Here is a 14,485-nt window from a genome sequence, read left to right as displayed (position 1 = left end):
CCTGCAGAAGGAAGTGTGGAGTACTATATTGTTCTTAACACTCTAGTGGCAGAAAGAATTATGTCAAATACGAATGTTGGCAGTCATCCCTTGTAGCTAATATTGCAGTCTAATAGGAGAGAAAGGGAAATGGAACCTGCTCCTTATTACAAATTGAGATTGATGAAGGGATCAGTAGAGGGACATCCCTGTGAAATTACTAGAGCCTGTGTGACGTACTTGAAGTTGTTGGTTTTCTTTTCCTCTACTGAAGCTTTTTGTGAAATAACCTTCAAATTATGCTTGTTTGGTTTGTTTAATTTGATTTCTCTTCCCTCTGAAAAGCCAAACATAGTATAGGCATATATGTTCATGAGGAGTTTCATTGTTTAATTTCCAAATTAGAGGGAAATGTGCAGCAAATGTAGTGGAAGCAGTATAAAAGAAAACACAAAGAGTATGTGTTCATAAGGGTTTTTTTTTCTTAAGGAGTCCTACACAGCTTATTAATCTTTCCACTCAGGTTTTAGACGCAGTCTAAGCACTACTTCTGCATCTTCACAAAAGGAGATAAACAGAAGAAATGCCTTTGTTAGGTGAGTGTTAAGCGTTTCAAATGTTTAGGTGAGCTGGCTGTTAGCTTGCTCAAAAAAAACCCTTCTTGCTTATAGGAAGTCTAGACCTTTGCATGTTCATTTTTTTCATTCCAAAATGGACCAGTAGCACACTGTTTTTCCATGGGCTTCCAGGACTACAGTCCTAGAATTCAGGTTGGCATTGAAGTTGTTTTCCAATCATTCATCACTGCATATTCTCCAAATTCTTGTATTTTCACGCAGCTGGGTGAAGTTCAGAGGTTTTTGTAAAGGACTTCACTTTGTTCTGGTGATTCTGACTGACACTTGTATGTTAAAAGTTGTTTTGGTTAAACTGTTTTAAGCCCCAAATAAAATGTTTTGTATGGCTTAATTTACCAATACTATCACCTGCTGTAAATACTGTAGATCCTAGCACTGGGGAAGGAAATTGCTTTTCCAATACTTCAGAGTGCTGAGTGTAGCAGCCTGTTACTGTTACTTCATGGTTTGTTAGTGACACCAGATCGAACCCAGTTTTTCTAAAAAGGGATTTGAGAGTGTGTTTTTTCCTCCATGCACTTCCTTGAATTACAGATTTGCCCTGGATGTTTTGTAACAACAAAAAAAGACAAGGCTGTTTTCGTTGCCTTTCTTTTCTGCCTAGATCCAAGAGCTCTGTGTTGCGGCGCAGCTGGAGCAGCAGCACTACGGCTCCCTCTGAGGGGCCCGTGAAGCTGCACGAGGGCTCCCAGGTTCTCCTGACCAGCTCCAATGAAATGGGCACCATCAGGTACATCGGCCCCACAGACTTTGCCCCAGGGATCTGGCTGGGGCTGGAGCTCCGCAGCGCCAAGGGGAAGAACGACGGCTCCGTGGGGGAAAAGCGCTACTTCACCTGCAAGCTGAACCACGGCGTCCTGGTGCGACCCAGCAGGGTCACCTACCGTGGGATCAACGGGGCAAAGCTGGTGGATGATATTTGCTGAGCCACACTGTGCTCACAGAGTGGGGAAGGAGTCTCTTCAAGCACAAAACAACCCTGCCTAGAAGGCAAACTTATTTTGGAATCTTTAAATCTGCATTTGTGTTTTACGTATATAAGTATATATGTATGTGTATGTATATAATATATATATATTTTATATAAATATATATATATAAAAAAGAGAGATAAAAAAAGAGTTCAGTCATGTTAAGAAGTAAAACCACTGTTGAGTTTATCTTACCTTAATGACCCTTGCCTGGAAGGTTATTAAAGCATTTTGAATTAAGATGCTGCATCGTTTGAAAACTGTTCCAGTTGGAGAGCAGAGTGTCTGCAGCGTTCTCTAAAGTTTCTGTGTGGTTCATGGAGGGGTTTTCTCCATGTAGCAATGAACTGGAAATGCTTGTGCATTGCCCATGGAGGTGGTTGATGGGTGACATTACCTGGTTCCTGGGCACTTTGTCAATTCCAATACCAGCAGCTAGCAATGAGAAGGAAGAAAAAAAAAAAGCCAAACCCCCTCCCCTTTCTCAAACAATTGTGGAGTATTTTTGCATTTTATCATTTGGATCTCTCTTCTTTCCCCCCTCCTCTTCTCCTGTCCGTAATGTAAAAGGGCTGATAAATGCAAAGATTTGCCCCTCTCCTAGTGAAGAGCAGCAATTAAATAAAAAGCCTTTACAAAGCACAAATATGCTGCATGTCAATCTGTACAGTAACAAGCACTTTTTGCTCTGCATTTGTAGAAGGAGCCACATACAAGATGCACTCTTTAAAATAATGCACTTTGCACTCTCCTGGAGAGCTTTCCCTCATTTTTAGAGATTGTTTTTTTTTTTTGTTTGGGGTGCTGCAGGCAATGAGTGTCACTGCTGTAAAATGTAAATAAACCCAGAGTGGAATACATAATACCCTTATCATAAATACTAAGTCTGTATAAATACAGCAAGGTAATTTCTGCCAATGGTATGGAACAGATACAGGGTTTTCAAGCAAGCTGTTGCCATGGTTTGTGATACATGTTTCTTTTTGTTTGCTTTGGAACAGTTTCCAGTATAAATTTTTTGTGAGATCTTACAGTGAATTAAGGACAATTTTGGGTACAGCATTGTAATGGGCCTTATGTGACATCATTTGTGTATCAGTCTTTTAGAACAGCTCATCTTTTGTCCATGTTTTAAACATAGAATGTATTTTAATTGCTCAGCATATGTAGACATTATCTTAACTGGATGGGTTTGTGTTCCAGAACAGTCATTTTACTCTTAAATGATTTGCTTGCTCTTGCCTACTTGAACAAGTGACACTTTAAATAGTAATATCCTATTTTTAGACAGAATCCTGCTGCTGTAACCTTCTTTTAAATGTTGCTGTAGCTATTTTTCCTGACCTGTATTTAAAATAATGCCTATTGTATTCTAACTAACGGGAATTTTTAATTTAATATAAAAGCTGTAAATTTTGAATGTAAAAAAGTAATGCTTTACATTTAGAGATGCAGATATTCAGTGCCGTACTGAACTTTAGTTTGTCTAATATCTGTTTCCTGCTGGTATTAATAAAATGAAACCCTGTTAAATAGTACAGCAAAAAGAATTTTCTGTGTGTTCTTACAGAATGTACAGAGGGACAGCTCTTACTTCTTCTGTACAAATGAAGTGCAGGGGTTCAGCCTGGAACAGCAGCTGCCAACTGTGAACCAGAAGCTTTTCTCTCTCCTGGCTGTTCAGCACAGAGCTGCCAGTTCCAAACAAAGCCTTTGCACATTCTGTCACAGCCTGCTGCTCCCGGGTGGGCAGTGGAGTTTCTGTGAGGAGACACTCATTATCAGGAATGCTCTTTTGTCCTGCCTAACCAAATGGAATGGGTGGAACTGCTTTATCTGAGGGGTAGCTGGAGCTCTCCTGGAGGTGGGTATGGGAAGAAGAGTGTGGGTGAGGCAGTGAGCTGGGGCAGCTCGTTAAGAGTCAAACCACTTCTATATGGTCTGTCTTGCACAGACGATTCAGCATGAGCTTGTTTTTCCTGCAGGGGTGTCAGGCTGCTCCTTCCACAGCTCTCTAGCTCCACACATTTTAGCTGGAAGCAGGGTCTTGGCCTGGGCCTCACTGAAGCTGCCCGATGGGTGCAGGAGAGGGCACAGATACCATCTGGCACTGGTGTATTGTGCTCTGCCTTCCATTTCAGCGTCAGCCAGCAGCACATCTCTCCTGGAAGCTCTGGCTACTGTAATTGGTTTGTGCACTGTAGGTTAGAGGAGCAAGTCTCACTGTTATCAGCTTGGGACTATTTTGGTAGCTCTCGGCATCTTCTGCCAGGAAGCAAGCACTGTAAATTTATGCTTAAAAATAAGAAGTAAATCAGTCCATTCCAGAAAGGATTACTGATGGCTCTCTTCAAGATGATGTTGGGAAGGGATTTGTCCTTCCCTAAACCCAAGGTAAGTTGCCATAATCCTTTACTCCAACTCTTGAAGGAGGACGCCGTGTCATAAAATAAATTCTGAAAATGAGTGGCAGTGAAGTTTGAAATTAGGTGCTGTGCAGAGGACTGTACTATCACAGCCCCTGACTGGTTAGAAAAAAAGCCAAATGATCCTCAAAGTCTCAATAAACTACATAAATAAAACATTATCTGTAGCTTATAAATAAATAAACAGATGGTCCTCAGCAAGTCTGTGCTCTCTGTGCAGGCTCAGAGGCCAGTCCTTGTCCCACAGTATGTCAGGTCCCAATACAGAAAATGTCCTTCCTCAGGACTCTGCAATTAAATCTTTCAAATTTTCTTGAACACTGGCTGGAGAGACCACAGGTGTATGTAACAGGAGGATGAGAATTTTCTTGAGGTGTCTGAGGATGGGGAATTAATTTCTAGGGAGTTCAGCTCAGCTGGATTCAGTGACTGTGTTGCAGATGGTGACAGTAATGGTTTTCCAGGCAGGGAGCTTGTGCTTTCAGAGAGCTGCTGGTCAGCAACATTTGAGGCACAAGGATCCAAGGCTGGCTCTGCAGATCTGCAAGATCTGCCAAGTTAACTCTGTTACCTGTGAGAGGTGGCAAATCCAGCATTTCTGTCATGGCTTTGTCAGAGTTTGCAGAAGCCTTGACAAGGACCAGGTGGAAACTGAAACTCCATGAAAGCCACATAGCAGAGTACCCAGCTGCATCCTTTTCCCTGCCTGGCTGCAGACAGACGGCTCTGGAAGAAAGGGGAATTAGAGCAGAGATTTCCAGCCAGTGCCAGATCCAAACCAGGCTGTGGTGGCTGGCTGCTGACCAGCCCTGTTCCTGGAAGAGCATAGGAGAGCTCCTTCTTGAGTTAAGGCAGGGAAGAAAACAAAGGAGGGAGGGGAGAGGTGCCTACTGGAAAAGTCTTGTTAACCAAACCACAACACTATCCTGCAGTAGAATGAGCACGTGAAGGAGAAAGTTTATAATTCAAGGAGGATTCAAGTTTATAATTTCAAGGAGGATTTCTTGAGAATGCAGCTACCTGGGCCATAGGAGTGGTATGGGACAGGATAAAAAGTGAGTATTTCAGGGTAGGAGCTACCTCATTCTAGAACTGTCACAAGATTCAATACTGTCATTTTCAATATTGAAAATGTATTAAAATACAGCTTATAGGTAGACCTACCCTCAGTCCAGACTAAAGGCTTAGATATATACATTTAGGAAAACACCCAAATGCTATCTTCAGCCATATCCTTTGTTCTCTTCTCATACTGGCCAGTTTGCTGTGGGTAAAAGCCAGCCTTCCTTGTGATGGAGGGAAGGGCACCTTCCCCCATAAAAAAACTTGGTGCGTAGCATCTGCAATGTGAAGTCTGGAACAGCTGCTGCGAGCCCAAAAGGTGGCTTGGGGTACCACCAAACGTGCTCCTTAGGGTGTTCATCACTTTAATACCTCTGCAATTTTGCCAAATAAAAATGGATGTCCAGAGACCTCCCTCTGACGTTGATCCAATCATTGCACAGCCCAACACGGAGAAATCCAGCTACTGTCACTTTATTTGTCTTCATGCCTTGTGGTTCACTACACTTGTTTACAATACAAATACACTATTCAATACAAAATACTCAATGACCATATATTAGTATTTTTCTTCATAGTATCCCTGAAGTGCACAGGCCCTTCCTTTATAAACAATGTTGCATAAATGGCTGTACATGAGACAGACACTCCTCTAATGAAGCTTGGTACTAAAAGAAGCCAGATGTGGACACTTGGGACGTTTCCCTGTGATGGGTTTAACTCTGGGACAGACAAATGGTGATGTCTTTGCTGCTGTGGAAGGCTGTTTTATGCTATTCCCTTGTCAAGGTTCTCATGGCCCAGAAGCCAGGTGCAGTACCAGGAGCAGATGTGCAAAGTGGCACCTGTCATTCCCTGTTCCAGCCCTCCTGTGCCCTCCTGGGGCTGCTCCCACCGAGCCAGTGCAGGGGAACCGGAGCACCCACGGTCCAACACCGCTGAGACTGACTTGGCCAAATTATCACAGCCCTGGGGCTTCCCACCCACGGTCCCTGCACCTCCTCTGGCTGTGGCCAAGCCCCTCTCCCACCCTGCTCCCTCACTGCGCCTCGGGGGAGCAGAACCACCCTCGCTCCTGCCCTTGCTTCATTCCCAGGCACATGGTGGAGAAACAAGGTTCAGTGGCACAAAGGGAAGATGATGGGACAACTGGAAAGGTCGAGACAGGCATCCCAACCTAGTTTACCTCCAGCAGCTCACGGAATCAGAAACCTACTTATCTTCTATAGGAAACCAGGTAACATCCAGATGGAAATAAGCCATTTTCAGAGCATAAGAGGGGTAGCACAGGGTTTTTCCCAGCTGTGCTTTACATCCTGTAGGTCATACTGCTTCCTGCTTTTCCACTGCAGAAGGAGGAAGACATAAGTGAGAACTTCATTATTACCAACACAAAATATTAATGGTCTTAAAACAAGTTCCTTAAAAATAGACAGTGTGTCAATAAACTATAATTTAAAAAATAAGTCATAGACAAAAATGGGTAAGAGGGTTAAAATAACTTGAATTTGTTTTTCTCCTAGCACGGAGGGAGGATAGAGGAATTTGGGATTTACGGAGTGTTTTGGTCTGGTGAGCCCACAGTGACTTAAATCCCTTCTGGTCCCTGCAGCTCTGAGTACTGAACAGGTGAATTGTCCTAGACACAGAAATTAAAATTTCTGGTTCATGCTCATGGCAACTGCAGCCTGAACACAAGAAACAGAGCACCCTTTGGTCCAAGCACTTAATGGTAGTATTTGTTTTCTAAGAAAGAGGACAGGCAAATGCTCCAGTTCTTGTTTCTAAGAGAGAAGATTTGATTAGCACCAATATTTACAGAACAGGTTTTGCAATCTGGGGTGCAGTGCTTGGACAGCACACAGGGGTACCAAACTAAATGCTTGCTGTGGAAGAGTCAGAAATGCTACGGTTTTAACATTAAAAATAAACCCAAACTGGATTGCTGAATTCCAAGAGTTAAGAGAGAGGGATTAAAAAAACAGCCCAATAATACAAACAAACCCCAAAACTCCAATCAACCAAGAAAATCAAAACCATTAAAGAACCCACAACAAAGCATTTTGCACTGGAGACACTGGAAGGAAGCTCACTTAAAAGCAGCTGCCAGTGCTGAACAGTATTTGTCTCAGTGCACTGTACTGGAGAATACTGCTGTCTCAGTGCACAGCAGACTGGAGAATTTCAGTAGTAATTCACTATTTCCCCAATCAGAATTCTCTCTTGACATATTCCTTAGGTAAGAAGAAGGAAAGTGTTTAGTTCTTTCAATTTTTACAACTCCCATTCTGTAAGAGTATTTCAGTAGAAATTCTATGATCAAATAACTGCACAGCACAAGCCCAGAGCAGCAACCACACTCACCATGGCTGGGAGAGCCTGCCTTTCACACCTACAGACTTGAAATCCTCTCTTGTTGCTTGTGCTTTTTAAGTTTCTTTAGAAATGCCACCTTTAACATCATAACCTGGCAGCTTATCTGCATTTGTGCAGCATTGAAGCTGCTGTCCCAGATCCAAGAATTAAAAATTTCAGCTAGTCAAAGATCATTAACTTAGCAACTTTTTGTTCTTGTGCATTCTTTTGAAAACACTCATCAGTAAACAGGTCAGTTTCTGCCCTTAGTAACTTTGTAAGGCAGCAAAAACTCAGTGTTTTTTGTTGGCTTGCAAAGAAAAGCCAAAGAAAAGAACGAGGAGGTTCAGCTCTTCTGAAAATGAGAAAGCTGGAATACTTAAATGAAAATGCTACTAGTACATTATTCACATACATTATATGTGAATAATGTACTAGTGTAATAAATTGTTCAGATAGTGCTTGCCTCCTGAATTAATCAGCTTTCCTGAGACTCGAGAAACAACCCCACTGAGTTTACTGAGCTAGAGAGAGAGACACTGGTGTGACACTAACACAGTCCTAAGCTAGAGAGAATCCCTCCCCAGTGGCTATTTCACAGCAAGAGATGTGAGCCTAATAACCTTGGAGATGACAAATTCCCTCTTAGCAGAACCTAAGAAGCCTGTAAGTATAACCCTTGTAGTATCTCCCCTAACCCATGTAGCAGCACTGGGATGGATCTCTAGCAGACAAACATGAAATTCAGAGCAGCCCTGGAACCAAGACTCCCAAGACATGAGCACAGCCCATTAACCAGTCACCACATCTGCTTTTGGCTTTGGTCTAAAAAAAAGATTTAATTCTGTGTATCAGAGACATCAGAAAGGCAGATTAAGAGAGCACACTAGTGCACCCCTTGCAATGTGTTTTTTACAAGGGGGGTGGCCCAAGCCAAATTCTCCAATTTCAGTCTGCCCATCCCAAAGTTTAGGATATACAGGGACTCTGGTTTGTTCCCTTATGAAGACATGAAGCTTACCTCAATGTTTGGATCCAGGGCCAGACTCTGGGTCACGTCACTGACACGAAGAGTCTCAGACTGAAGAACACCTTGCCACTCCTTTGCTGATGCTCCAGTACTCCCATTTCTATGGAAATAAGCACCCCTTTTTTGGATAGTGTTCATGCTAAAACAGCTCCTCCCAACCCTAAGCTGAAGTTACTAATGCACATCTTTACACATGAATTATTTCCTACATCTATGTTTTGACAATACACTTAACTGGAATATTTTTCATGCACGGGGTGTACAAAGTGAGTCAATGGAGTTTTTGTCCTTAAACCACTATCATACATGTATTTTGTCGAAGGAAAAAGGGCTCTAAACCCTTCAATACACACAGTATCTGGCTTCCAGACAGTGGCACGATGTAGTCTTCTGCCTTTATGGTGTTGTTCGTACAGGGTATGTCAAAGGCTATTTCAAACCTTCAGTGTATGCAGATGGCTGTCCATTTTCAGAGCATGGTGAAAGTCTCTCTCATGACCATGGTCCTTTAAAGCTTCACCTTGATTCCACTTGACACTCACATGTTCCTGATGAAGGGCATTCCTACTTTTGTAGGACAGAAGGAATTTTAAAGGGTTTTACTCGGTTCTGGTGCTTAAGCATAGGAAAACAAAAACAAACCAAAGAAAACCCCAGCCAAACAATGCCCACCCCCATAATGCCTCATAGCATCTACACCCCATCCTCTGCCTCCTCTCCTCTCCCCTTCAAGTGATGCAGTGTGACCAGGGTTTTTCCATTGCCCTGCCAGCACCCCCACAACACTGTGCATTCAAGGACTTTCGAAGACTGGACTGTAGCTGGAACAAGACTTGAGAACGTGCCATCGCGTCACCATTCAGTGCTGTCGTATCTTTTTTTATTGGTTTGGATAGAGGACGCTCTTCCCAAACCCACTACAAGCTCTGCCAGCAGCAGGAGACCTCCAAGTCTTCCACAGCAACGACAAGTTTGGCACGGAAAAGCCCAGACATGAAAAACACTCATGGCAGTGAGCCGCGGCTTGACACGGAAGCAGAGGACGCACAACTGGGAAAAGCTCACAGGAAGGGCATGACGACAACCATGCGGATGAGTTGATGCAACAGCAGCTGGGCCTTGCAGTTAACAACAGTTCCCTGCATCCTCCCTCCCCCTTGTTCCTTTGACTCTACTGGGGCTCCGGTGGTTTGAAGCCTCTTGGTTTAGTAGAAATTACAGCGTCAAGGGTGGCACTTTTGGAGCAAGTTTACACAAAATAGGAGGTGATGCTGTCAGATGCCTTGCTCGTGGTGTGTTGGGTAACAGGACATCTCTTCAAGGCTCAGGGGCCACAGGGGGGGAAAAGTCAAGAGAGGGTGGAGGGCTCTCAGGGCCCCTGCTGGGTTATGTGGCTCTTGCTTCTAAGGACAGGGTCCTCGTAACTGCTAGCGCAAGGTGGTGTGGAGTTTTCCAAGGGTAAGCCCTGCTGTTGGTATCCATAGTTGACATTCCCACAGGGGAAGTGGCGGAGCCTAAAGAGAGGCACTTCTTTAACACTTGCAGTTAGGGAAGATGGCTCTAAGAGCAGGGAGGAGCCTGGCAGCCTGCCAGTCACAATGTTGGGCCCCACAGTACAGTTTCCTTCCTGTCCCAAATTCTCCCTCTCGGGCCTCTCCTTCTCCAGCAGAGAACTGTTTTTGCTGGCCTGCTTCTCTGCAAACCAGGAACCGTAGGTAGGATTCCAGAGGTTGGTGGGCTTGTTTCTGGAGCCCCGGCTTTTGTGAAGCTCGGAAGGGGGATTGGACTGGGCATAGGCCATGTTGATGTGTCCTCCCCCTGTGGCTGACTGCACCTTCCCTGGCACTGGCTGTTCCAAGGCTCCCATTTTCCCTAGAGATTTTCCAGCAGCGATGGCTGACGGCAGGGGTGGTGGAGATGGCAGGGTTTGCTTATCATCCTTTCTGTCTTGGTGTGTTGAGACCAAGAGAGGAGGAATTCCTTCTGGATCGTCAGGGCGCATCGCCACCTTCTCCTCCTCCTCAGCCGATGGGCCGTATTCTACCGGCAAGGCCGTGTTGATGACATCGGGATCCTGGGATCAAAGGAAAACAATCAAAGATCAAAGGGAACAATGGGAATTGCTCAAAGTCTGCAGCCACCAGACATTGAATGACACATCTAGCAGCTGTCATGCTATGATCTCAACACATCCCACCACCCAGAGCTCACATTCCATGAGGAGGGGATGCAGACAAAGTACAGTTAGGTGCGAGAAGCAACAGGATATCCTTAAAATCCGACTCTTTAAAAGAAAGTAACCCTTAAACTCACCATAGAACAGCGGAGGCACGAAACCAATGAAAAGCATTTTTTATGTCCAGCAAAATTTCCTGTGGGAATGTTTTTTTGAATCTATATCCTCTCAGAGTTCATAACACTCTCAGATAATATTGAGAAAGTTGGAGCCATGTAAGTATTGCTATTGCCTCCACACAACAAGGAATGGGAATGCAAGGTGAAGACAATACTGTCAGACCCTTGAAGCCCGAATCCATAGGGACTTCAGCTCTGAGCTAGTTAAGCAGTTTTGAAAATTAAACTGAGAGAAAAATGTGGTGATCCTGGCAACCTTTACTTATTGCTATATGGCATGGCAAGCTACAGATAGCAGAAAAAAATGCCTCCCAATCCCAAGATCCAATCACACACAAAAAACAGATCAAGCTTCCCAAACAGCAAGGGGAAGCAAACCGACTGACGTGAACAACAGTGACATCATATAAGGAGCCTGCGCTGATGCAGGTAGGAGAACATTTTCCAAACTGCTCTATTCCTCACAAGCTAAAGTGGTGGTAAAAAAATAAGTAAATCAGATTTTGGCCTGGAAATCCAGCCCCATCTTTTCCCTGTTGCCCAGCCTAAGAGTCCCCACTCCTTTAGCCTAGCCATCTCTACCTGCCTTCTCCAGCACTGTCAGATTAAAAAAAAATGCCAACAGCTGCTGAAACCACCTGCAAAGGGTGCTCTGAGCTGGGGCCATTTCTGTTCAGTGCTGACTATGCTTTAAGGGCTCGAGTGGCTGGGATGAGGAATGTGAAAGCAGTGCAGGTGCTGGCCTGTCTTTGCTCTTTTGCTTGTTGGAATCTATGCCTCTATAAGCAGAAGGTGTGCTCTTTGTAAAGCTGTGCATGCCTTTGTCAGCCTGTGCCTTTCAGCAGCAAAAGACAAGAAGGGTCAAGCACCTGATGAGGTCAATATCCCAGCCAGGGTCCCAGGCTGACACCAGTCTCCCTGGACTGCTGACTGCAGTATTGCAGTGCTGCCTCCTCATCTCTTGTCCTGGCTTGTCTAGACAGCTCCTCAAGAAGAATCCTCTCCACCCCCCCCCATTCGAGGTGAATGAACACCGATACCTGAGTGCAGTACTCAATCCTCTCCAGGATTATGGCAAAGTTTGGCCGGTCTTCAGGCTGGTGCTGCCAACACTGGGTCATAATGCGGTAGCTGGAAGGGCAGAACAGGAGGCATTCATGAACGGCAGATCCCATGGGATGTGACAGTTAGTCATGGCAGCTTAGGAATCATAGACAGACATTCATCACCATTCTTGCTTCTAACAAATAAGAGTTCTCTGCCTTCCCTGGAGTTAGGCAACTGATGCACTGGTAGCCACCGGAATGTGACCACCAGTGGGGTGAAATCTACAGTCTTTCAGAGAAATTACTCATCCACCTGAAATCCCTTGGACAGTATACTAAAGGTAGGCAGGGCTACAAGATAAAGGAGCCCAGTTTTCCCTGCCTGTGAACAGTCTGATGCATTGAAGTTTCACAGCTAACCTAAGATAGAGAAATATTGTGTCGCTTTTACCAAAAAAGCAGTGGCCAGGACTTCTCAAATGGGCCCTGAATTACCCTCCAAAACAACAGAAAAATTAAATAGTAGAGAAATCACTGGCACTAAAGCTTAATAAAGCAAATTAGCCATGATTAGGTCAATCTTAAAAGTCATTGACTTTTGAGTAGAGAAAAAGCATTTGAAACAGAAACTTAGTTGCATGAATATATGAAAATTATAAATCTCATACACAGGGCCAGGGCAGTTTTTAGGTGGATCCATCCTTCCTCCATTGGTGACAAACTCCAGAACCTCCTGGTTGCTTTTGCTGGGGTAGGGCATATATCCCAAAGAGAATATCTCCCACAGTAATACACCGAAGGACCTGAGTACAGAAGCAAAGGAAAATGAAGTGAGGGATACTGGAATGACCATCAGTTGTGGGCAATGCTCTTAGGTTCAATACCATCAGCATTGCTCTTTGCAACCTTTGATCAGGCAGCAGGTGGAAATCCTGATGTAGGATTCAGACATAAATAAGCTGCACAGTTGTAACAGTGAACTTTAAAACTTGTAACAAATACCAGTAGCTGACTGTTAGGTGAGTGAAGCCTATGATATAGGCAGGTAAATATGGCTGCTTTGCCCTTGTACTCAGCACTGCTAAGCTGGAGGTAACAAAAGTTTCCTTTTCTGAGACTGACCACTGCTGGAGACAGGAGCTATGACAAACTTTTCCTCTGGAATAGCTACCCTGCATGAAATATCACACTGGTGAATCCCCACTGATGCTCTGAGGCCCACAGGCCCCACCTGTGAATCAGAGTACAATAAAAACAGTCCCTAGCAAACACAGCCCTGGGCCTGAGTGCTGTGGCCTACAAAGCCCTAGGGACAGTGGCTGGGACAGGACCTGCTGGGACTATCCCTCCAAAACATTCACCTGGTCAATGGCTCGGAAACCACGAGCTCATTGGTTAAAATAATGGAAGAGATGTGCAGCGATGGGAAGCTCCTCTGCCTGGTGCTGAGATAGGCACAGCTCAGCTGTACAAGTGTGTGGACCTGGTCCCTCTGGCAGGGCTGTATCCTGGCCACCAGCCCCTTCCTCCTCCACACGCTCCCTGAGCTCTTGCCTCCTGCTCACTTCCCCACCTCTGGCCACTCTGGAGCTCCAAGTGCTGCTGTAGGCCAGGAGAAAGGCAAACCCCACAATATACGACACCCTTCTCCCTGACTGATAGGATGGATCATGCCTGTAGCCTCCCATGCTGCTTTCCTCAGTGTGGGACTAATGCTTTCCTCCCTGGAGCAGCACCTGCATCTGCTTTGATCTCCCTTCCCTGCCTGCTCACCTGCCCTGCAGCACCCACCTCTGCACAGGTCTGACCTTTCTGCTCCCTTGTCTCAAACTCTGCTGGCTCTGAAAGACCCAGCTTATCTTTTTGGTATGGCAGTAGTGAACAAGAACGTGTGATTTTTACAAAGCATTCACAGTTTACAAAAGAGGTTACAACACAGACAGACTGGACAGTGGAGGAAAGGAAGCGCACCATGTGTCTGTTTTTGATGTAAATATCCCTTCCATGAAAGCCTCAGGAGGCATCCATTTGACAGGCAACATTGCACACCCACCCTTACGATAGTAGCTGGCTCTGCAAAGAATAAACAAAACAAAAGAGTCAGCCAAGAATTCAGAAAATTCCATTAATATGGCATTCTTGTAATTACAAATATTAAAATTATGAGCCAGAGGAGAGACTAATTTAGATGGAACAATCTAAGTGCTGAAATGACCTGTTTTTTCTCATAAAAGTAGTGGAAAAGAGCAAACCATGCAAGTGCAGTTTAATCTACATCACTTCAGGCCTGATCTGGTAAACCAGTTATCCTCATCCTCCTGGGGAATTACAAACAGAGTAACTGCTGCTGGCAAAGCCTCCTCCTGCCCTTTTCAACCACAGTAAGATCTCATCTCACACATGATCGGTCATCTTGGGCATGCCCAGCAAGAATAAACTAAACCTATGCTATACATACCCAGTCTAAAGCACCGAAGTAAAATCCAAACCCCTTTGTAGGAGCTTGTTGAGGAGGATGCCAGGTTATTACAGTTGGGACAGTAGCACAAAAATGTTCCTGAGACAGGAGTTACAAGAGTCCTTTAAAGTCACTGTCATTTAAAATAAAACCTGCAAGCCCCAA

The 14,485-nt window shown here is 44.7% G+C and overlaps 2 protein-coding genes across 12 annotated transcripts in view; one reads left to right on the top strand and one right to left on the bottom strand.

Annotated features, from left to right (window-relative positions):
• The window catches only part of CLIP4 (CAP-Gly domain containing linker protein family member 4), a 31,574-nt gene extending 28,448 nt beyond the window's left edge, over positions 1-3,126 (top strand). For all 11 annotated transcript variants that reach the window (XM_058835479.1, XM_058835472.1, XM_058835474.1 and 8 more), the window contains 2 exons: positions 503-575; positions 1,222-3,126. In XM_058835479.1, the coding sequence (XP_058691462.1) occupies positions 503-575; positions 1,222-1,543 (395 nt within the window). In that variant the 3' untranslated portion in view covers positions 1,544-3,126. The remainder of the gene's footprint in view (positions 1-502; positions 576-1,221) is intronic.
• A 6,704-nt stretch (positions 3,127-9,830) lies between these two features.
• The window catches only part of ALK (ALK receptor tyrosine kinase), a 75,508-nt gene continuing 70,853 nt past the window's right edge, over positions 9,831-14,485 (bottom strand). Inside the window, exons 22-25 of the mRNA XM_058835742.1 lie at positions 13,834-13,935; positions 12,531-12,665; positions 11,857-11,947; positions 9,831-10,535 (exon numbers count right to left, since the gene is read on the bottom strand). Of these exons, the coding sequence (XP_058691725.1) occupies positions 9,831-10,535; positions 11,857-11,947; positions 12,531-12,665; positions 13,834-13,935 (1,033 nt within the window). The remainder of the gene's footprint in view (positions 10,536-11,856; positions 11,948-12,530; positions 12,666-13,833; positions 13,936-14,485) is intronic.

This window comes from Poecile atricapillus, chromosome 3, assembly GCF_030490865.1.
Source record: "Poecile atricapillus isolate bPoeAtr1 chromosome 3, bPoeAtr1.hap1, whole genome shotgun sequence".
Classification (NCBI taxonomy): domain Eukaryota; kingdom Metazoa; phylum Chordata; class Aves; order Passeriformes; family Paridae; genus Poecile; species Poecile atricapillus.
This window is presented reverse-complemented; position numbering and strand designations above follow the sequence as displayed.